We start from the raw sequence: 22,185 nt of genomic DNA on the forward strand, positions 1-22,185 counted from the left end.
TTGCCTAGAGACTTTTATGTGGATTTTTCACTTTTCTTTCTTTGTTGCATCTGAACACTGGACCATTGTGAGCTAGATACGTTTGTGCTTTTGTTTTGTAAGTAAGTGCCTTAAACTTCCGTGGATGTTGTTTTTGAGCGGCATGTGATCCGGAAGTGTCGCCGCTTTCCTGTAAGGTAAAACAAACCAAGCAAACGGCCAGAAAGATGAGTAGAGCAGTCAGTCTGGGCAAGTAGAGGAATCACTGCTGAACCGTGTTCAAATTAAATACATAAAATTAATAATATTAAATATGTATACAGAAAAGTACAATAATTAACTATAGACAAACTGGATATTCCCGAGTTTGTCTAATATAGTCAGTAAATGTGTTTATGCGATACAATACGAGATTCTATTATATTATATTCACACAGAGTAGATTCCGGAGAGCAGAAGTGCTGCCTGACAGGAACAACTCAGGGCTAGACGGCTCCATCACAATAAACAGAGTCGCGTGATATTTACGTCATGCTGAAAGCGACGAAAGGTCTTCTCCACGATGTGTGAGTTACATGTTCGACTCATATGTTAACTCGTCTTTGGCTCCGTTTCGCATAAATTATGGAGAAAAAAGGCTCGAACTCGTTTGGAAAGAAGCCGAAATCCGCGAAGATGAAAGACGGGCTCGACCCAGTCAAAAACTTCGAGAAATGGAAGAAAAAATATAACAAGACGAAAGTTCGAGTGAAACGAGAGAGCGCGCAGAAGAAGAAGCCCGAGTGGCAGGTCGAACGGGAGTACATCGACCGGCTGGTCAGCAGGTACGACGACATCAACACCAAAGAGGTGGTCAAGTTTTCCGATTTCCCCATTTCAAAGAAAACCCTGCTAGGTCTGCAGGGGGCCCAGTACAGACAGCCCACTGAGATCCAGAGACAGACGATCGGCTTTGCTTTGCGAGGTAAAGATGTCCTCGGCGCAGCTAAGACCGGCTCCGGGAAGACTTTAGCTTTCCTTATACCGGTGCTGGAGTGTCTGTACCGGCAACAGTGGAGCTCCATGGACGGCCTCGGTGCTCTCATCATATCTCCTACCAGAGAACTCGCCTACCAGACTTTCGAAGTCCTGCGCAAAGTGGGTAAGAACCACGAATTCTCTGCGGGGCTCATCATCGGCGGAAAGGACCTGAGGAGCGAGTCAGAAAGGATCCCTCGCACCAACATTGTCATCTGCACCCCGGGTCGCCTGCTCCAGCACATGGACGAGACGGCCGCCTTCCACGCCTCCAACCTCCATATGCTGGTCCTGGATGAGGCGGACCGCATCTTAGACATGGGCTTCGCCGACACTATAAATGCGATTGTGGAGAACCTTCCTAAGTCAAGACAGACGCTGCTGTTTTCCGCCACACAGACCAAGTCTGTCAAAGATCTGGCTCGGCTCAGCCTGAAGGACCCAGAGTACGTGTGGGTTCATGAGAAGGCCAAGTTCAGCACGCCTGCCACCCTGGAGCAGAGCTACGTGGTGTGTGAGCTCCACCAAAAGGTCAACATGCTCTATTCCTTCATCAGGAGCCACCTAAAGAAGAAGATCATAGTCTTCTTTGCGTGCTGCAAAGAGGTGCAGTACCTGTTTCGGGCCTTCTGCCGCCTCCGACCTGGCATTCCCATCCTGGCTTTACATGGCAAACAGCAGCAAATGAAGAGGGTGGAGGTTTACAATGACTTTCTCAAAAAACAGAACGCTGTGCTGTTTGCCACAGACATCGCCGCCAGAGGCCTGGACTTCCCAGCTGTCAACTGGGTGCTGCAGTATGACTGTCCCGAGGACGCAGACACCTACATCCACAGGGTTGGCCGGACTGCCAGGTACAAGGAGGGCGGGGAGGCCCTGCTGCTGCTGCTCCCCTCGGAAGAGAAGGGCATGGTCTCCCAGCTACAGGAGAAGAAGGTTCCCATCAATAGGATCCAGGTGAGACCTTGTACAATTGCCCACTGTGGTCGGTTTTCAGCCTGTTTAATTGGTGGTTACCACTCTACAGTTCACCTTACTGAATTATCTGGAAGTTGAGAAGAAACGCTGAAACGTTTCGCGACTCATCAAAGTAGAGATTAGGAAGCGGATGAGTAATGAAATGTTCCTAACAAGGAACAACTTTCAGAGAACTTCACCTAGATGATGAGAATCTTCACCCACCTACTGAATTATATAGAAAATCCAAAAGAGCACAAGACACAATATAGTTATACCCTGCATCATTATACTTTATGGTACCAGAATGCTATGGGGTGGCTGTGGCTCAATCGGTAGAGCAGTTGACTGCCAATCATAGGATTGGTGGTTTGATTCCCGGCTGCCACGTCACATGCCAAAGTGTCCTTGGGCAAGATACTGAACCCCTAGTTGCCCCCGGTGAGTCAGGTCAGCTGCATAGCAGCTCTGCCATCGGTGTGTGAATGTGTGTGTGCTTGTGCGTGTGAATGGGTGAATGAGATGCAGTGTAAAGCGCTTTGAGTGCCTGCTAGGTAGAAAAGCGCTATATAAGTGCAGACCATTTACCATTTACCATTTATTAGTTTCATCTTGAATTGCTTTTGAATTACATATGTACTGATTGTTTTCACTGTGTGGTTGATTCCAGGTGAACTCAGACAAGCTGCAGAACGTGCAGCAGAAGCTGGAGGCCTTCCTGGCCCAGGAAAAGGAGCAGAAGGAGAGAGCCCAGAGGTGCTTTGTGTCCTACCTGCGCTCCATTTACCTCATGAAGAACAAGGAGGTGTTTGATGTCTTTAAACTCCAGATTCAGGAGTATGCTGTCTCTCTGGGACTCGCTGTGGCTCCGAGGGTGCGCTTCTTAAACAAAGCCCGGGCGCAGCGAGCCGAGAGCGGTGGCCAGAGAGAGGAAGAGCAGCAGTCGGAAGAAGAGGAAGAGCTGCGGAGCTTTAAGGCCCAGCTGAAAGGAGACGATTCTCCAGATGGAGGTGAAAGCTCTGAGTCAGAGGATTCAGACGAGAGCGAGGAAAGTAGTGATAAAGAGGACGTTCAAGATTCTCAGGCCAGGATACGACTGCAGGGTGCAGGTGAAAGTGAGGACGATGATGATCTGAGAGACTTGGACCTGCTGACGGTTAAAACAAAGGACATCTTCAATGTGACAGGGGACCAGGAGAGTGAGGAGGAGTTCAGTGAGCACCCAAAAAAGAAAACTGTAAAAGAGACAAAGTTCAAGGAGGCCAAAAAGGTTCTCAAAAGAAACTTCCAGGTCAACACCAAAGTGGCTTTCAATGAAGAAGGAAAGGCTGTGCAGATGTGGCCACCGGTCCAACAGGCAGTGACTGCTGAGGAGGAGGAAGAAGAAGAGGAGCCTGTTTCGGGCATCAATGTGGAGAAGGCTAAGGAGAGGCTGAAGCGCGAAGACCAGCATGACAAGCTGCACTACAGCCTCAGAATCAAAGCCAAGCACCGAGAGCTGAGGCTGAAGGCAAAGGCAGCCAGGAGGGAGGCCAGCAAGCAGCACAGGCAGGACGAAGACGAGGAGGATGAAGTTGTGGCCTACCTGAACAATCACAGTGACGACGAGTTTGATCCAGACACCCTGCCGGACCCGGACAAGGTGTCCTCTGATGAGCAGGAGGAGGAGGAGGAGCAGATGATGTCAGCTAAGCGGAAACAAAGCAGCGATGATGAAGAGGAGCAGGGGAAGAAGAAGAAGATCAGGCAGCAGGAGGATGATGAGCACACAGTTCTTGACACCGGTCTGTCTCTGGCTGAGGATGAGACGTTAGCCCTACATCTGCTGGGAGGACAGACGTAGAAAAAACAGCTGTCAGAGATTGATGGAGGGATCAGCAGCATCCTCAACTCATCAGTTACACAGTCATAACAACAAGGACAAAAACTGTGACTCTTTTCAAATGCACATAATTCTACCCAGTGTAATCTGTAAGGTTTGGATTAAAGGGACAAAACAGCAAGAGAAGAAATGTCTTCAATGACACATTAGTGTAGATATGTGGGTGATACAGTACCATAGCTAACAAGAGAAACTAAACCTGTTTATGCTCAAATAAAAGACAGATAGCAAGTATAAACATTTCATTTTTACCTTTTAACATTGAACTGCTGCTGGTCAATGACCAAAACACTGTGGTTCAAACTAACCTACTCCACATCTCAAGTTCATTACATCACTAACCACTGAGTGGTTGCCTCTGTGCAAAAGATGGTAAAAAAAATCAATTCAATAAAAAATTCAAATGGAATGTAAGTCAGCTTCAGGGTTTTGATGTGAGTTTTCTTCTTCAGTCCGGCTGTATCTCATAACCTTTATCATCATCTTCAGAGTGATGTGACCTCTTCTAATGCCACGTGCTGAACATTATCTTTATTTGCTCATGTTATCAAAGTAATTTAACATTTCCACCACTGTGAGATTAATTTGGATACTGCTTTATTTTATTAAAGAAATGGTATCACTCGTTTCAGTGTTCACTTGAATTCTCTGAAACATGCACTTTACTTTCCTGCATTTATTGTGCTTGTATTCTTTATGTTTCTTTTTAAATCCCCTTTAATAATGGTCATTTCATTATGCAATGTGAAGCATGTGTACCCTCAAATACTAGAGATGTTTTTGAAGTTAAAAACCTCAACTCTCTAAAAGGGGTCTGCTTGATGACGTCATACATTTTAACATATGGTACTTCATGCTCCTGTAGGAAGCATGTTTGTCCAGCAGGTGGCGCCTGGTTGGGATATTTATTTCCATTCAACAAGAGACGTGAGCTGATGACAGGTAACAAATGTTTTAAGTAGTATGAGCCGTGTTAATGTTTTATTGAATTAAACTCAGTTCAGGCAAATTGAAATGCTGAATCTACTGTATGTATAGTTTTTTCTGGGGGGACCTAAAAACCAGGTAACGTAGAGACTGAACAGCACTGAGGCCAGGGAATGATTTTAACTTTAATAAACTACATTCAAGTGGAGCTCATCTTTTAGTTGGTTTTCCACTCCCTAATACTAATACTAACCTAAACTCTCATAATATTACCGTCATTACTGAAATGAATGAATGCGGCTTGTTATGGCGCCCCCGCTGCTCCTGTGGGCCTCAAAGACGCCGCCGGTGTGGAGGAGCACAGGAGCCGTCACCGAGCACCTGCCGCAGGTGAGGCTGCCGCGTCTCCCTGCGGGAGAAACTACACCTCATTCGGCCTGTTCTCTCCCACTAAACGTAGCAGTAACGATACTGTCACTGGAAACGGAAAGTATTAAGAAAAGCGGCCAATATAGATAAAGTAACGCCAGACCTCACGATGCCCCCGCTAAACTAATTGCATAATTAGCTTAGCTTGGCTAACGTTTATATTAATAACAGTTAATAGTGATAGTTGTGTATCAACCGTGACTTTCTCGAAAGCAGGAACACCTTACCCTAGTTTTTAAAATGGGCAAATATAACTAGTATTTATCCAACAAAATCCAAAAGGCCTGTTGTTTTAACACACACTTTAAAGTTAGCTTCGTGCGTGTTAGTTTGGCTACACGTGTAACGGTGGCTAACATTAGCACAGTCACTGAAGTAGATGAAGTGATGTCGGCTGAAAACAGTAACGTCACACATACAGTCTTTGTTAGCTTAAGTTTAAAATTAAGAATTGTTTTAAAGGGTTTGTTTGTAGTTACATATATCTACCACAACAACCTATCTCTTGCTGTCGCGTTTGTATATTTTTAAGATTAAATAGCATTGTTCTTCTATTCAGAAACTATGGCCACAAATAAAGTGGTAATTGAATCCCAAAAGCTGGAGTCCTGTGGGCCAGCAGGGGATGGAGGCTCCTCTGTCCAAGTCAGCATATTAAAGGTTTCAGCCAAATGTGGAGCCATCACTGCTCTGCAGTCCCCACACACTCCTGCAGCAGTCTCAAAGGGTGACTCCATCTCTGCCCCACCTAAAGTCATCACCAGTGGCCAGGGCCACCTGCCTGCCTCCTCCACAGTCACAGGCCTGGGCCCTCAGTCTCCCTCTCCTTCTATCATGGTGATCGCGAAGGTGGCCACGCCAGGGGAAATGAGTGCTAATGGCCAACCACAGGTAACAAAACCAGCTCTGAGTCAGGTAGTCCCCCTGAACCAGGCCACTACCCCAGGAAGGACAGTGGTGATAACTGTACCCAGACCAGCAGCTACGCAGCCAGTCACTGTGGCGCCCCGGCTGCCTTCTGCTTCACCACAGCTCCCAGCCAATATCCAAATACCACCAGGTGAGCTACTGCACACCACTGGTTGTTGTCTAGACTGGTCAAACTGGTTATTTACTGAACTATTGTGGCATGTTTAAAGATTGGGCCATTGTTCAAATTTTAATTCAAATTAGCATTCAGCAGACTGCATGTTTAGTTCTTGTTATTGTTTACATTGCTGTGAATTATTCAGTCCTCAGTGCACACTGTATTATTTAGTAGCATTTGATTTTGGACTCTTATTGTTGCAGGTATGATGTTGATCCGCAGTGACAGTGGTCAGCTGATGCTAGTTTCCCAACAAGCTTTGGCACAGGCTCAGCAGGGACCAAAGGTTATCACTGGTCAAGCACCAAAAATTCTGGCTCCTCAGGTGTGTGTACTGCTTTTATTTTCCTATATACTAAAGTGTAATCATCTAGTGATGTCGTTGAGGTTCTTCTGTGGGCTTATCCAGCTGTCGTGTGGAGTTCAGGTAACTGCAACAGCGGGAAGTAAAAGTAATGAGAAGTTAACTGTGATCAGGATGGCTGCCCCTCCCAGCTTCCAGCCAGCACCAGTCCAGAAGACAGCTGTGGTCAAGGTACACTCGCCTGTTGGTCATGAGCCATTTTTTAAATAGATTTAAGTTGTTGATACAGACAGTTATATACTGATTCATGTGCATGAACATTCCATAGGCTTCAGTCTTTGATAATGTTGTGGTATGTTGCTTTACCCGAATCAGATTTATTAGTAAAGTGTCTGCCCCTTTCCCAAGTCTGGAGTTTTGCAGGCTCAGGTTGTTGGGCAGATTGACTCCAATGAGTCTATCCTGTGCTAATGCAAGAAGTACATCCTGTGCTGGGCTTTTTTTGATGACTGTGTATTAGATTTCCATTTGATGGCCCTTAAAGAATGTGAATCCCAGGAATCTGAAGGATTCCACTATTTACTCAGTCCTGTCATGTGTGTTAAACCAGATGGGTGACAATGTACAGTCATTAGGAAGAAGTGCAATGGGAATAGCACACATCCCTGTGGGGCTCCTGTGCTGAATGATGTGGATGATAAAAAAAACAAACATCTAATGTCATTGCTGTTTCAGTTTTTAGTAAAGACTGTTATTTCAAAACGTCAACAGTATTTGACCAAATGCACAGATGCATCAGAAGATAGGGGCTCATTTACATCTGAGAATGACTTATTCAAGGGGGACTCAGCTTTGTCATTCTGTCAGAGTACACATCCTAGCAGGTCCTGTCTCCAACCTCACACCACAGTCCCCTCCTGATTTTAGTTTTAGGCAGATGTTATATATGCTGTTGTTCAGGTAATTGGGGCAGCTTCCAAACCAGCTGTAGTCCAGACCATCAGTGCTGTGCCAGAACGGGGCAGCCAGCCTCTCATTCACACGACCATCACACAGACCAAAAAGGAGCCGCCTACAACGTTCAGCCAGGTAAGTTTCACCAGTCCCCACTCTGACCTGTATTCACAGATTGAATTTGTTCAACCTGAAGCTGCATAATGATTATTTAGTATTGCCTACATTATTATACTAAATGAGATTAAATGAAGTGAAAATCTACTGTTCCAATTTAGCTGTGTTAAAATTCTTCATTTTCCTGTAACCAACATTTTAGGAAATGACTAACTTGGTATACTGTGTCAGTCATTGAAACTGTATAGTACTGATACAGTGATACAGAGAATCCAGATCCAGCTGATGCGTAAACACAGATCAATCATGAGTACGACATCAAGTATGACATGAAGGACAAAACAGTGAAACAAATTGACCAAGCTGACATTTCACCAACAGGAGACCCTGGAAAGTGTTAAGAAATGCAAGAACTTTCTGGTGACTCTCATCAAGTTGGCCTCCAGTGATTCCAGATCTGTCAGTATGGCTAACAACGTCAAGGGACTGATCAGGAATCTGCTGGTATGTCTATCCTGTTCGTCATCACAAGAGCTGGTTTCAGTTTTTAGAGAAGTGGAATAATGAAATATTTTAATGTACAGTCCCATTTAGAACCCAATCAGACCCCTTCATTTAGTAGATTCATTTTTTAATTTAGAATAAAAACCAGGTTTTTGACTTGTAATGAATTTACATTACTATTTTTTTTATTACATATATGCTTTATTTGATGGGGGGGGGGGGGGGGGGGGGGGGGATATATTAATACTGTCAAACGTACAAAAACTCTCTTTAGGGCTAAAAAATGATTACAAGCTAATTTCTAACTCACATCTATCTAAACCTTGTTCTTGTTGTAATGCTTATTTGTAGTTTGGGCAAAACATTAGAAGCATCTTTTAATATAAATCACTCCAGTATGATTCCACCACCCACTGTGACCTCAGTAATGCATGTGTATGTAATAATCTCCTTTTTTTCAACTTAAAAACTGAGAAATAGAATTAGAAAACAGAAGTAGAATTGATGACAGAGAGTTTATTGCTGGATTAGATTGCATTACATTGTATACCTAATAAAGTGGCCAGTGTATTTGTCCATTGTTACTCTACAGGAAGGGAAGCTAGAAGCAGAGGAATTTACAAAACAGCTTTATCATGAGTTAAAGTCAACTCCTCAGTCGTGCTTGGTGCCTTTCCTCAAGGTGAGCAGACAACAATAGCAACAAAAACAAAAAAGACTGTAGACCTATTGTCTGCTCAGTGGATGATTATGTGTTTCCCCAAGCCAAACTAATTGTATACTGATCTGCTAAATGACTAAATGATCATAGCTTTTTTTGTTTATTTGTTTTTTAGATTGGTTTTGGGGAATAAAATAAAGTGAATAGAAACTCCAAGAAGTTCATATAAAATGTCACATTACATATGGTGGCAATATGGAATTTATATAATATTTCACCATGTTCCTGTCTTTTTTTTTGTTTTTTCTTTTTTTTTTTTGGCAGAAAAGTCTCCCTGCAGTTCGTCGCCTTACTTCAGATCCCCAGTTATTTATTCAACAGGCATCAACTTCCACACGCAACCCTAATAGCATGTCTTCGACCATGAAACAGCCCATCTTGGACACAGGACCAAGACTGAAATCTAACGATCAGGTAAAGAAATATTTCCTGGTTAAAAACGTGCTTATCAGTAAATGTGAGAAGTGTGATTTTTAGGAACCGATACAATGTGTTTTAGTGTTTTTATCAGTTTATCAAATTACAACATGAACAGACTAATAATAATGTGAGCGGTGTCACTCATAGTGATGAATGTACAGAGGATTATTAGCTTAATCTGCAGATCTTCTCAGCTTTGTAAAGCTTTATAGTGAGTTGGATTAGACAGACACAGACTGGTTGGTGATCACAGTGATTATCTAGCAACTTAATCAGATCTCTTCATCATGTCCCGATGAAGAGCCAAAGCAGAGCTAAATGAGTGAGCACTGGACTTCACCAGAGAGTCACTATATGGATAATGTTGCTATGTAACTGCCGGGTGTGCAAATAGCCTAACTGTTACTCAACAAGTTTACATATAAGGTAAAATGGTGATGGTTTGTCTGTGCTGTTTTAACAAGTTTACACTCTCAAAAAGTGATGAGTAAAATGAATTATTAGAAGTTTAAATAACAAGTTTACAGTCAACCTTCATAAAAGTCCAGTAAACAAAGCAAGAAACCTGGTTACAGTAATTGATTGAGTTTACATGCACTTAAATAACCAGGTTACTGAGAGAAGCCAGGTTTCTCTGGTAATTGGGGACTAAGTTTATGAACTAAGGAAACCTGGCTACTGGAAATCCACATATACGTACAGAAAAAGATTAATCTGTGTTAAACTGTCTGAATTAAATGCATGGTTAAAAATGACTTATTTTGACAGGGAACTTTGTGTTGGCTTCAGTTTTAGTTGTGCTAATAATGAGACTGTGTCGCTGCGTGTAATGATCTCCCCTTCCATCCAGCAGCACTTGTCAGCTGATAGTAGAAGAGTGGTGAGTGCCTTTGTCCTGTACATATGCTCTTGTAAAAAGCTAATTAGAAACTGGATTACTCGTATACATGGCAGAGTTATCAGAGTTCTCTGCGAGAAATCTACTAGAAATCAGGTTTCTCTAATTGCCTACCCCAATTACAGTAACCAGGTATCCCATTTATATACCAGTTAAGAAATCAGCTTAGACTGTCAGACTGTAACCTGGTTACTTAAGTGTATGTAACTGCACTCAGTGTTTGCTTGTTCTGAAGAAGGCTGAAATTGGCAGTTAGGCAAAGCGTGTCTATCAAAAGCAATATATCTGTATGTTAAAATATTACAGACCTTGACAAAAAAAATTGTTGGCCCCCTCCCGTTAATGAAAGAAAAACCCTCAAAGGTCCCTTAAATAACTTGAAACTGCCAAAAAGAAGCATTTTTAAAAATAACGACAACTGGCCTAGACAAAAATGATGGTAAAGTGGAGAAAATGCATATTGACAAGCTACAAAGCTTATAGGAGATTGTCCCCCTGTTCTTTGGATAGATGAGACTAAAAAGGAGTCTGTCTATTCCTAGTTAAAAACTCTTTGCTGTCTCACCGTCCTTTTATCAACTTTCTCCTCTCTGTCGTCTGTATCTCTCCCTCTCTCCTCTCTCTCTTCTGTTTCTCTCCTCTCTGTCTCTCTGTTATCACCGTCTTTCTTTATTAATTTCTTTCCAACCTCCAACTTTCTCTCATCTACTGTTGAGTCTCTAATTTTACCGCCTGTGATCCACACAATCGATTGGCTAAGCGAAGTCACGTGGGATGGCTTAACTCGCATTCAATTGGCCAATGCCTTCTCGCGTCCACAAAATAAATACCGTAAAGATCGCAATATCTGCGCTGATTAAAATTAAGGTGTCCCGCTAGATTTGGAATCAAAACGTTGGGTTTGGTCTGTAGCTTCGGGTCCGTTTGGGACAGTTTCTGGGTCCGGATACGAACCGCGGCCCACGTTAGTGACCCCTGCTTTAGAGTGTGATTCTTGATGATTGCCATTGAAATGCAGGTAATTCAGCAGCTTCAAGGAATGACTCTGAGACCTGGGTTGACAACATTAACACAGTCCAGAAACTGCTTATCCAAGAGCAACAGACCCACTCCCAAGCTCACAGTGGTCCAGTCAGGAAAACACTTCACAGGTAATAAAGGGGGTTGGTTTCACAGTTTGAGATAGATTTTACTTGGCAAAAAGAGCTGAAATTTGTTAAATTAAAAAAACTACATCTGTGCAATTTCAGTGAAGAGCTTTTAACTTGGGATATACATTGTACTATCTGGATGCTTGAAGCCCTCTTGCTTGAGTTTAGCCATTTCTGCTTCACCAGCATAACTTGACTGACATGGAAGTACTTTTTTTTGGCATATGTGATTACAGTAAGCATCATTCCTCTTACACAAATCTTCATCCGTGTTTCTGCCCAGTAGCTAATGTGATCTGTATCCTGACCTGTTCCATCTACTGATGTGGTGTCAGTGGATGGAACAAGACATGATGTCCCAGAGCAGCTCGATTGGATTCAGGTCTGGAGAACAGGCAGGCCAGTCTATAGCATCAGTGCCTTCATTTTGCAGGAACTGCAGACACACTCCAGCCACATGAGGCCTAGCATTGTCATGCATCAGAAGGAACCCAGGGCCCACTACACCAGCATATGGTTTTGTAGGGCTCTGGCAGTGCTCCTCCTGTTCCTCCTTCCACTAAAGAGCAGATAACTACGTGGAGGGGGGCCGTAGGAGGACAACAACCCAGCAGTTGTCGTCCTCCTACGGCCCCCTCCACGTCTCCTGGTTGACAGGCCTGTCTCCTGGTATCTCCTTCATGCTTTTGACACTGTGCTGGGAGACAGCGCGCATTGATGTGCCATCCTGGATTAGCTGCACTACCTGAGCAAATTCTGTGGGTTGCAGACACCGCCTCCTGCTACCTTTGGTGGTGGGGGCACTGGCAAAGTGAAAAAGTGGCCAAAAATCAGCCAGAAAAGATAAAGGGACAGGGAAATGGTCTGTGGCCACTACCTGCAGAACCATTTCTTCATAGGGGTTGTCTTACTTATTGCCTCTAATTTTCACCTGTTGTCTGTTCCATTTACACAACAGCAAGTGAAATTGAGTTGCAATCAGCGATATCATATTGATATTGTTATATAGTTTGTTTATTATTGTATTTTTATATATTTTATATATATATATATATATCCTGTTGATATTAATATATAGTTTGGTGTGTGTGTGTGTGTGTATATATATATATATATATATATATATATATATATATATATATATATATATATATATGCAAACTTAAACACTTTGTATGAAAGTTTTCATAATTCATAATTTGAACACTGAGCATGGTGGTCACAGGCTGCAAACACTACTCACACACATTTTGCTAAATGAAGCATTGTGTCCATCTAACATGAATTTTTTCTCTTTTTATATGAGCCTTTTCAGTGAAGCAGCCATTGACTCAAGATCATCTTCGTTCTGCCAAATTCACATTCAAGGACAGTCCAGGATCTTACAAGTAACACATACAATATACTAAATTTACTAACCTCAGTGTTAGGTGTGAGGGCTAGCACAGCTATTAACACAACTGACCTGTTATAGGTAATTGTGTTTTTTGTATGTGTTTCCAGAGAAGATGATGACATTAATGATGTAGCCTCCATGGCTGGTGTTAACCTGAGAGAGGAGAATGCACAGATCTTGACTACCATGGTTGGTTCTGTGGTGCAGTCGTGTCAGGATCAACTCTTCCTGTCACCTAATCCCATGCTTAGCCGAATCCTTCATACAGGTACAAAGGTGACACAGCGCCCTATCTGCTACACTCTTGTTATTTACCCTTTTGAAAGCATGCATTACTCTTTCATACTAGACAGAGTCATTGCACAGCTACAAAGAAACAGCATGACAAATAGCAGTTTATCTCAAACGGAGCCAAACAGATTTAAAATAGTGACACAGCTATTGGATGTCAAGATTCCGCTGTGTTATATTTATTCATTAAAGTTTCAGTATAACATCAGGAACATTAAGTATTAATATAACCTTTTGGAAATGGAAATGTTGTTGTATCATTTATTTCATTCTTTAATACATTAAGTAGATGGAAGTAAATATGTTTTTCAGTTTGACTTCCCATGTCAGTTTTAGCTCTAATGTGTTTTTGTGTTTGACACTCTCTGTGGTTTATGTCAGGACAGACACTGGGAGTAACTGATGTTGGTCCAGAGGTGGTGGCACTAATTTCTCATGCTACTCAGGAGTGTCTTCGTGGACTGCTGGAGAAGCTCACAGAGATGGCAGAACACCGCAAGTCAGGCTTGAAGGTATCACAGTATGACTCTGCCCCCACAGTGCTGTCATATTGTTTTATCAGAACATTCATACAAGTCTTGTGTCTAGTATCTCTGTTCATGAATTAAGATCTTCCCAAAATAAAAAATCAGCAACAGCTGCTGACAGCTGTGGCAGAATAACATCATATCAACAATGCAACTGTGAGACATAGGTCACATTTACTGACCAGTTTCTGTCATTGACAGGATTTTTTTACCAGTGACAGAAAAATCTGAAAGCTGTCATTTTGACAGATTCAAAAAACATAGTATATACACTGTAAATAAACTAAAGAAAATTAAATGCAGTTCAAGCTACAATATGTATTGATCATAGTAATAGTGGGCTTCCATTATGTCATATTGTGAAGAGGTGCTGTTAAAGCCTCCCATGAAGTCAAAGTCAATAAACAGCACTGGTAGAAGTGTAAAAATACAGTGGCAAGAAGAAGAATGTGAACTCATTAGTTTTGACATAAATAATAAACAAACAGCCTTAAATAGATGTCAGTATTCATAGCTGTAAACCTCAGTGTAGGAAAGCAGAGCAGAGATTGAAGAAAATGGAATTTTAAGTGCATTATGAAGCTACTCACTACTCCACTACAATACTGTATAGAATGCCAGAGCTAAATACTTCTCACACCTGATCACTAGTCATCTCCATAATCATAAAAGTTTTTATACCAGATCACTTAGTAAACCCAACCTCTCCAGCTGAAACTGATGTGGGAAGTTCTTAACATATTGTAATGATAAAATAGAGTCAATCAGAGTTATCCCTAACATCTCAAATTTTATTGATGGGTGCAGTTAGTCCTGCTCAGGTGGTCACATAATTGCTTAGAAACTACCTTTTCAAGAATGTTGGAGATAAAGGGCAGATTGGATATTGGTCTATAATGTACTAAAACCCCTGAGTCCAGAGTGGGCTTTTTGAGTAGAGGTTTGACTACCTTAGCAACCTTAAAAGCCGTTGGTATGTAGCCTGTTTGTAAAGATAGATTGATCTGCTCTAGTATGGAGATGCTGATCAAAGGTAAGACATCTTTGAGGAGTCTAGTTGGGATGGGATCTAAGAGACATGTTGATGATTTAGATTAATTCATTACTGAAATTAATTCAGAATGATCTACAGGGAGGAAGCAGTCTAAGTACGAGTGTGGTCTTACAAATGAATCTAGAGCTGTTGTACATACGAGACCTTCCATGCCGTATGCAGGGAGGATCTGATCAATTTTTTTTCTCTAATAATTTTTATTTGTAAAGAAATTAATGAAATCATTGCTGCTGGGAGTTAAGGGGATACTAGGCTCAACAGAGCTATGATTTTTTTGTCAGCCTGGCTACAGTGCTGAAAAGAAACCTGGGGTTGTTCTTATTTACCTCTATTAATGAGAAGTAATATGTGGTTCTAGCTTTACGGAGGCTTTCCAGGCTAGGCAAGATTCATCTAAATTAGGGGAACGCCACCTCCTTTCCAACTTATGTGATGTCTGCGTTAAGCTACGGATTTGTGAATTGTACCATAGAGTTAACTTCCTCTGATTCACTAGCTTCTTTTTCAAAAGAGCAATTGTATTGAGTATTGTTCAAAGTGAGGCTGTAGTATTATCAACAAGATAGTCCACTTGTGCTGGAGTAACATTAGGAGGACTGCCCTCCTCTGTGTTTGTACATGGCTCTGAAATAAAAGATGGAGTCAGTTCCTTAAATTTGTTGTGAAATTTATTCTTAGGTGAAGTAAAGTTTGCTACTGTAAATTCAAATGGTGAAAAATGATCAGATAAAAGAGGGTTTGGGGGAAAAACTATTAAATGATCAATTTCAACACCATATGTCAAAACAAGATCAAGGGTGTGATTAAAACAGTGAGTGGGTTTATTTACATTTTGGTTAAAACTAATGGAGTCTAATAGTGAATTAAATGCATGACGCCTGTCTTGGCAAACATGTTGGACTGCTTGCTTTAGCACTTAGATGTCAGCTATTGACAAAATGAAAAACATCAGACTCAGAATGCATGAGTTTCTAAAAAGTTATGGACTTAAAAAAAGACTTTATGTACTGAAGTCAACAGTAGAACTGTGCGCCTGGTTTGTGGAGAACAGATAGTGGTATTTAGGAATTATATTTTGAATCGCCATCTGAAGATGAAACACTCAGAAGTACAAAAACTTGACTGATGCGGAACAGGCAAGGAGGTCTCAATCCTTGCAACTGCAAAATCAGCAATTTTTTTTTACCAAAGCTCACACATTCAGGGATGCAGCAGTCAAGATGAGCTTTGTGATATCCCACAAAATCGCCAAAAACAGCAAGCCATTCTTCAATGAGGATTTTGTCAAATAATACGGTACCTATAAAAAGTATTCACCCCCTTAAATGTTTCGTTTTTTTATTGACAGTAATCAATCATGGTCAAAAAGTTGGCTACTTTGACAAAACTGTTTCAGAAAAATACCTCACTAATGTCAAGTAATGTCAGTTATATAAAAATATGTGAAGTTTGTGAAGAAAAGTGAAATCAGTGTTTGCATTAATATTCAACCCCTTGAAAATAACTGACCTAATCCAAGGGAGGTCCAGATATTTGGTGCTAGTAGTCCCACAATTAGTGAAATAGGGATCACCTGAGTGCAGTGAATGTGTCTCAAGTGACTGCAATATAAAGACACTTGTGTCTGGGAGGTCCAGTCACTAGTTATTCAGTACTAGGAGACTAGTGAGAGAGGCCACTAACACACCAATGACTACTCTGAGGGAGTTACAAGCTACAAGAGATAGGAGAGACTGTACATACAACAACTTTTGCCCAGGTTTTTCACTAGTCAAAGCTTAATGGGAGAGTGACAAGGAGAAAGCCACTGTTGAAGAAAACTCATGTTAAATCATGACTTGAGTTCACCAGTAGGCATGTCAAGGACAAGGTAAAGTAGAGGAGGGTTCTTTGGTCTGATGAGACCACAATGGTGCTTTTTGTCCATCAGACAAGACGTTATGTTTGGCTCACACCAAACACTGCACATCCCCACAAGCACGCCATCACTGTGTGAAACACAGTGGTGATGGAGCGGTTTTGTAAAGAAAATGGCATAAAATTCCAGTGTCCAGATGTTCAAGGCTAATTGAGACCTATCCACACAGACTCCATGCTGTGATTGCAGCTAAAGGTTCATCTACTAAATACTGACCTGAAGGAGGTGAATATTAATACAAATACAGATTTCCCCTTATATATTTTTATTTAATTTAACATTACTTTGTAGAAAGCTGTTTTCATGAGGTATTTTTCTGAAATACTTTTGTCAAAGTCTGCAAATTTTAAAAATGAATTAAACCAACACTGAATGACTCTGAAACTGAAATGCTGCAGTTATAATGAAATGTACAGCCATGTTAAGGAACTGAAGGAAGCCACACCATTGGCTGCTTTCTCAGCACACTCAAACCAACCAACTGGCAACAGTGCAACTCCAGCTGGGCTCCCCAACAATATTAACAATACTCCAACAATTATTATATTGTTGGAGTATTCACATCTAACTCCCTACATCTCTGGGTATTGGTCCTTTCAGCTGCTCTAAAATTAGTCACCTGTCTGTACCAAAGTGAAAACAAAAAACACTCAGCCCTATACCATGATCAGGGGTTCAAAGCCAAGAGACATTGGACAGTCAGTTATTGGAGAATGTAGTGAGATGGACATGCAGGGGACATTGCATCAGGCTAATTAGCTTTAATTAAGTCCCCAAGCCAATACACCATCTGCTTATCTTTTGTCACAGTCATTTGCTGTTGTATAGCATCAACGACCACCCCACAAATTGGCGCCTTTTTAGTTCACACAAAGCATGATCTCCAAGCAAATTAAGAGTTTGGTCACAGACAAATCAATGCAGTTCAGTCGACTGGTCTCAATGGATTCTCACCAACTGCACTTCCCTCATAATGAGTGTGTATGTATGCAAGTGTGCACTGTACTCTTATGTTAGAATGTAATATGCCCAGACAGTGTGATTTATATAAAAAATTTAAATTGGCACAGTTAAATGTTATATAAAGTCCTTCCCTCATAGTTCCTCCTGCCTCCTATACTCTTCGCGCCATACAACTGGGCAAAACCTATTTCAAAACCAGGAAAATAGCAAACTGTTAAAGAGCTGGTCGTCCTGGTCACTGCATTTGCTAGTTTGTGTTTGTGTGGTCACAGGAGGACGTGTGGCACGCCAAAGTGAGCGATGTACGCTCTCAGCTTCGCTTCCTGGAGGAGGTGGAGAGTTTGAAGAAGAAGAGGAAAGATGAAGAGGAGAGAGAGAGAGTGTTGCGTTTGGCCAGAGTAAGATGAGGCACAAAGAAGCAGAACTCTTCTTCCAGTAAAATGACTCTTTTCTCCTGCAATAATCTTGTGCTGCTGTCGTTGCTTTGCTCACACTGTAGGGAGGTCAGTCTAAAAAAAATCATAGTACAGAGTACTTGATAGTTATGCAGCACATTTTAATAGTCTGTAGAAGGTGTGTTGATGCTGTAACCTCAGCTTATTGAATAAAATAGGTGCTGCAAAACAAGATTAGTGAGTTTTTATGATGCAAAGCTCTTTGAGACTGGTATATTTATTAACATAGCATTTTTATTTTTATCTGTGAACTTTTATTTTGTGCTTACATCTGTCTGTTGTCACAGAGTCGTTCACACACTGAGGATCCCCTGCACCAACAGCTCAAACAAAGAGCTAAAGAGGTTAGTGTATGGTTTTTTAAATATTTTATTTAAACATTTTAAAAAAAGATAATAGTAAATATTATGCGTGATTTTACTGATCTAAAAAAGTGCTCCACACATCAGTGTGTGTGTGTGTGTGTGTGTGTATGTATGTATGTGTATATATACAACTGTATCATTTGTGACTGGAGAAACAGACAACTGGAATTTACATTCTCCAGTCTTCTACTGGCTGATTTTGGGCCAGGTCAAGTGCTTGCTGAAAGAGGGAGAGTTTAAGATAGCTGAGGTTTATCTGTTTCCAAGATGCCCTTTTGGAATAAGACAGAAATCATGTCTTAGTCAGTTGAATTTCTTATTACACACAGTTTCCATTTCCACTCTGTAATTAAAACAGAGCTTGTAACTAGGAGGGAGGGCTCTGGAGGGCTGTACAACAACACTAAATACATAATGAACAGAGCTACATCATAATGGCACAGAGATTATTTTATTCCTAACGCTGATGTTAAATTCAGTAAAGCCAGTTCGAGGCCCAGACTGAGTCAGAGTAAGTCCAATCATGGTACAGAAAGCAGATGTTAGACCAGTTGATAAATGGAATGGATTGTTTGCTTGATGCAGTTCACCACCTCTGAAAATGACTGTGAACAACTACAAAGATTTTTTTAACTGGGGTCAGAATGTTTTGCAGAAAATCTAATATGTATAGTATTTTTCACATTAACATTGGTTATTAAAATATGTACCCCAAAGACAGTATATTCTGAGCAGGGCATTTCACATTTGTCCACAGATGCTCTCAGTCAGAACAAGTAGGAACTCCTGTTGCTATAACAGCAGCACAGACTCGAGCCTCCAAAAATAGCCGATGTTTCTGATGCTTTTCATTTCTGTGGGCCACACTAATCAACAAATTTTGTTTGGGAACTCTCTAAATCCGTGCTATCCTTCATGCTAATTGGTCATTTAGTAATGCAACAGTGTGTGTAATGTTTTTCTCCGGCAGTGCAGGGAGAAGTGTGCAGGAGATGAAATGTGCCGGTAGCAGTGCTGCTATTTCAGGAGGTGCTAACGCCACACAGGGCTTGTTTTTTTCCTTCGCAGGTTGCTGGGTAGCTCCCAGCCATCACACTCCCAGAGGTTTCTCCACAGCAGCAAAATGTGTTCTTTTACCCGCACCACTGCTGCCACCCCCACACACTCTCTACCTCTGCACCATACGTATACTTGTTGCACTTTGCCAACTCTGTACTAGCACACACACAAGCTTGAGTGGGCGTGGTGCTAATTGAAAGTGATTTTAATGTAACCTCTGTCTGAGCTTGGAGTTAAGGCCAGTGGTTAAGCCAGCTGTTCCAATTTATCTGTGTTTGGGCTCGAAAGACTGAGACTTGTCCCAAGAAACTGGTCTGATTGTGTTTGTTAGCTGTAAAAGAGGGTTTTACATGTTAAGCAAACCAGTATATTAACAGATTTTTACACATGCTGGTAGTTAGATTTAGTTACCTTTAGACAGAGGTGTCAATATCCTCCTCTCACATTTTGGTCTGTTCTGTAACTGTCACACAAAGTAGTGAATAATCAAAATGTATACTCACATAGATTTAAGGTAAGGATAGAATAAAATGTGTGAATCTGTTATCCACTACAATTTTGACATCTGTTTGTCTTTTCAGTTACAACAAATGGAAGAAGCTCAGCTGCAGCAGAGAGAGGCCAACCTCACAGCTCTGGCTGCCATAGGGCCTCGCAGGAAAAGACCTCTGGAGCAGACTGACAGCCAGGTTGGTGTGTGTGCTGTCTCACTTCTGTGTTCAAAAAAAGAGAGAAATACCTGTTCATACCAAGAAGGAAACGTGTCCTTGTCAGTTGTCTTCAGTGTTTTTCTTTATTGTTTAAATGGGTAAACTGAATTGTTTATTGGCATTTTTAATTTTAATCCTGTTCACCTGATGGTGGATAGGATTTTCAAATAACTTCTAGATGATGAAGCAGTTGAAACTCAGAGTTCTAATCAAATAGTACTGTAATTCATTTATTCATATTGAAAACCTGATGGATGGTGGAATTAAGTTGTTTCAACTGCTGAAAGATTTTATATTGTGAAACATTTACAGTATTCAGAAAGTGTGTTAGATAACTGAGAGCAACGCCTGTTGCCACTGGCAGTCAACTGTTGTTTACACGCATGTCTGTTCAGACTTGAATTCTAATCAGTTCATCCAAGAGTCCAAGTGGACGTTGGTGCCAGATGTAATGATATTTAGGCCAAACAATTCTAAGTTGACAAGAATGACACAGACTTGATATCACATTGACCTTTGAGTACCAAAATCTGATCAGTTCATCTTAAGGTAGCGGATGCTTGTTCCAATTTTGATTAGATTCCTTCAGGCTGTTAATTTGATATCAAGTTCACAAGAATGGGACAGACATGAGGTCACAATGACCTTGATCTAATGTGAGTGTCATTCAGTGCATTTACATGCACTCAAGAAACCTGGTTTCTGGTTTGACTAGAATGGGGTGGACAGGCAGACATCTCGATCGCCATAAAAAATACCTTGCACCAATCAGAAACAAATTGTAAAACCACACCCACTTTCACTAGAGACAAAATAAAACACAAATGCAGCATTATTGTGAATTGAAATATAAAATAAAAACAGTTTCTTAACATTACAGGGTGAATAAGTTTAGATGAAGTAGTAGCTCAGACTCACAGTAAGCCTACAGCTCACCACACTTAGCTTGTGTGAGACTGTTAGTTTAACTCACGGACACTTTAATTCTCTGTGTGTTTAAGTTAAGGCCCTGCAGGCTGTAGGTTTAAAGACGACGGCACTCTGTTAACTGCACACGCTTCCCTCTGCCTTTGAACTCCATTACCCAGTGGAGCTGGCTGCCTGCTGCCTCTCCCTGATTCCTCTCACTGATTCCTCTCACAGCCACAAGGGTTTCCTGTGTTCCGCTGGCACAGCATACACTGATGGCAGGAAGTAGATATCACTGATAGCAGATTAGTGTAGTGAGGAACATCTTTGTCAAACAATTGTTCTTTGTGACTCCTTGGTATGTGTTACTGCACTTGCATAGAATATGAGTCTGGACAGACATGTCAACTAGAGCTGGCAGAGGCGCACGTCCTCAAGACAATAATTTTAGTATTTACATCGTAGAACACTTAGTTTCTACCTTAAAATTAAAGAAATTATATTAGTTTGGTACAGTCACTATAAAAACAAAGTGTTAATTTGCATTATTTGTTCTTACTGTTTGGATGTGTTCTCCAATCATAGCTAGCTTACATCTGTGTGTGTGTGTGTGTATGTGTGTATGTCAGATGTCTGTATTGCCCAGACAGAGTGCTCACAGAGTGACTCGGGTGATGCTGAGGGACCTGCTGGTGTGTATGGAGCAGGAGCACTTCCTTCGCCACTCTCAGACTCTGTACAAAGCTATGCTCTGAACACGTCACTGTATTCATTTCAGAAGGATCTGTTTATGTTTACAAGATCAAACGTTTCTATCCCTTTGTCTTTAACACTTTGCTTCAGTTCTGTCAAATATCTGTTATTTACTTGGTGTATATTAAGTTGCTCTGTAACAGTAATTTAAGTTCTTGAACCTGAGTGAAAATAGATCATTAGCTCTTCTAGGAAACTATGTTCTATGAGAAATATTTTGATTGAAGAGTTTTTTGTTGTTCTGTTTGTTTATAGTTCAACCATTAAATTTCATCACATCTTGATATTTTTGTTTTTTGTTGGCCTAACTTTTCAGATGCTGATCCCATGACTTTTCATCTTGTAGCACCATCACAAGGTCAAAAACAAGGTTAAATCTTTTATGTCACAGCACTAAAAAAACACATTTCCAGGTTTGAAAAACGGCTGTTTGAATTA

The 22,185-nt window shown here is 41.2% G+C and overlaps 2 protein-coding genes across 3 annotated transcripts; both read left to right on the forward strand.

The window, feature by feature from the left end:
- Positions 1-369: 369 nt before the first annotated feature.
- ddx10 (DEAD (Asp-Glu-Ala-Asp) box polypeptide 10) lies at positions 370-5,885 on the forward strand. Of its 2 annotated transcripts, XM_026346093.2 has the most exons (4): positions 370-1,953; positions 2,624-4,131; positions 4,255-4,777; positions 5,751-5,885. In XM_026346093.2, exons 1-2 carry the CDS (start codon positions 604-606, stop codon positions 3,794-3,796), a joined length of 2,523 nt encoding a protein of 840 aa, XP_026201878.1. In that variant the 5' UTR covers positions 370-603; the 3' UTR covers positions 3,797-4,131; positions 4,255-4,777; positions 5,751-5,885. The 2 variants fall into 2 exon arrangements, with proteins under 2 accessions (XP_026201878.1, XP_026201876.1); XM_026346091.2 differs by having other exon boundaries at positions 2,624-4,777.
- LOC113152417 (transcription initiation factor TFIID subunit 4-like) lies at positions 5,053-22,015 on the forward strand. Its single transcript, XM_026345661.1, has 16 exons — positions 5,053-5,152; positions 5,751-6,251; positions 6,482-6,603; positions 6,688-6,813; positions 7,516-7,671; positions 8,035-8,157; positions 8,750-8,839; positions 9,143-9,292; positions 11,215-11,347; positions 12,654-12,735; positions 12,851-13,011; positions 13,416-13,546; positions 17,769-17,894; positions 18,239-18,295; positions 19,957-20,064; positions 21,624-22,015. The coding sequence occupies exons 1-16, from the start codon at positions 5,053-5,055 to the stop codon at positions 21,747-21,749; spliced, it is 2,292 nt and encodes a 763-aa protein (XP_026201446.1). The 3' UTR covers positions 21,750-22,015.
- The last annotated feature ends 170 nt before the right edge of the window (positions 22,016-22,185 follow it).

Source organism: Anabas testudineus, chromosome 4, assembly GCF_900324465.2.
Source record: "Anabas testudineus chromosome 4, fAnaTes1.2, whole genome shotgun sequence".
Taxonomy (NCBI): Eukaryota; Metazoa; Chordata; class Actinopteri; order Anabantiformes; family Anabantidae; genus Anabas; species Anabas testudineus.

What these genes read in the sequence shown, in the direction of transcription:
- ddx10 (XM_026346091.2), top strand. Translation starts at nt 604, where the DNA reads ATGGAGAAAAAAGGCTCGAACTCGTTTGGAAAGAAGCCGAAATCCGCG. An exon ending in TTCCCATCAATAGGATCCAG is followed by an intron (nt 1,954 to 2,623) that starts GTGAGACCTTGT and finishes GGTTGATTCCAG; the next exon opens with GTGAACTCAGACAAGCTGCA.
- LOC113152417 (XM_026345661.1), top strand. Translation starts at nt 5,053, where the DNA reads ATGAATGCGGCTTGTTATGGCGCCCCCGCTGCTCCTGTGGGCCTCAAA. An exon ending in TAGCCGAATCCTTCATACAG is followed by an intron (nt 13,012 to 13,415) that starts GTACAAAGGTGA and finishes GGTTTATGTCAG; the next exon opens with GACAGACACTGGGAGTAACT. An exon ending in ACCGCAAGTCAGGCTTGAAG is followed by an intron (nt 13,547 to 17,768) that starts GTATCACAGTAT and finishes GTGTGGTCACAG; the next exon opens with GAGGACGTGTGGCACGCCAA.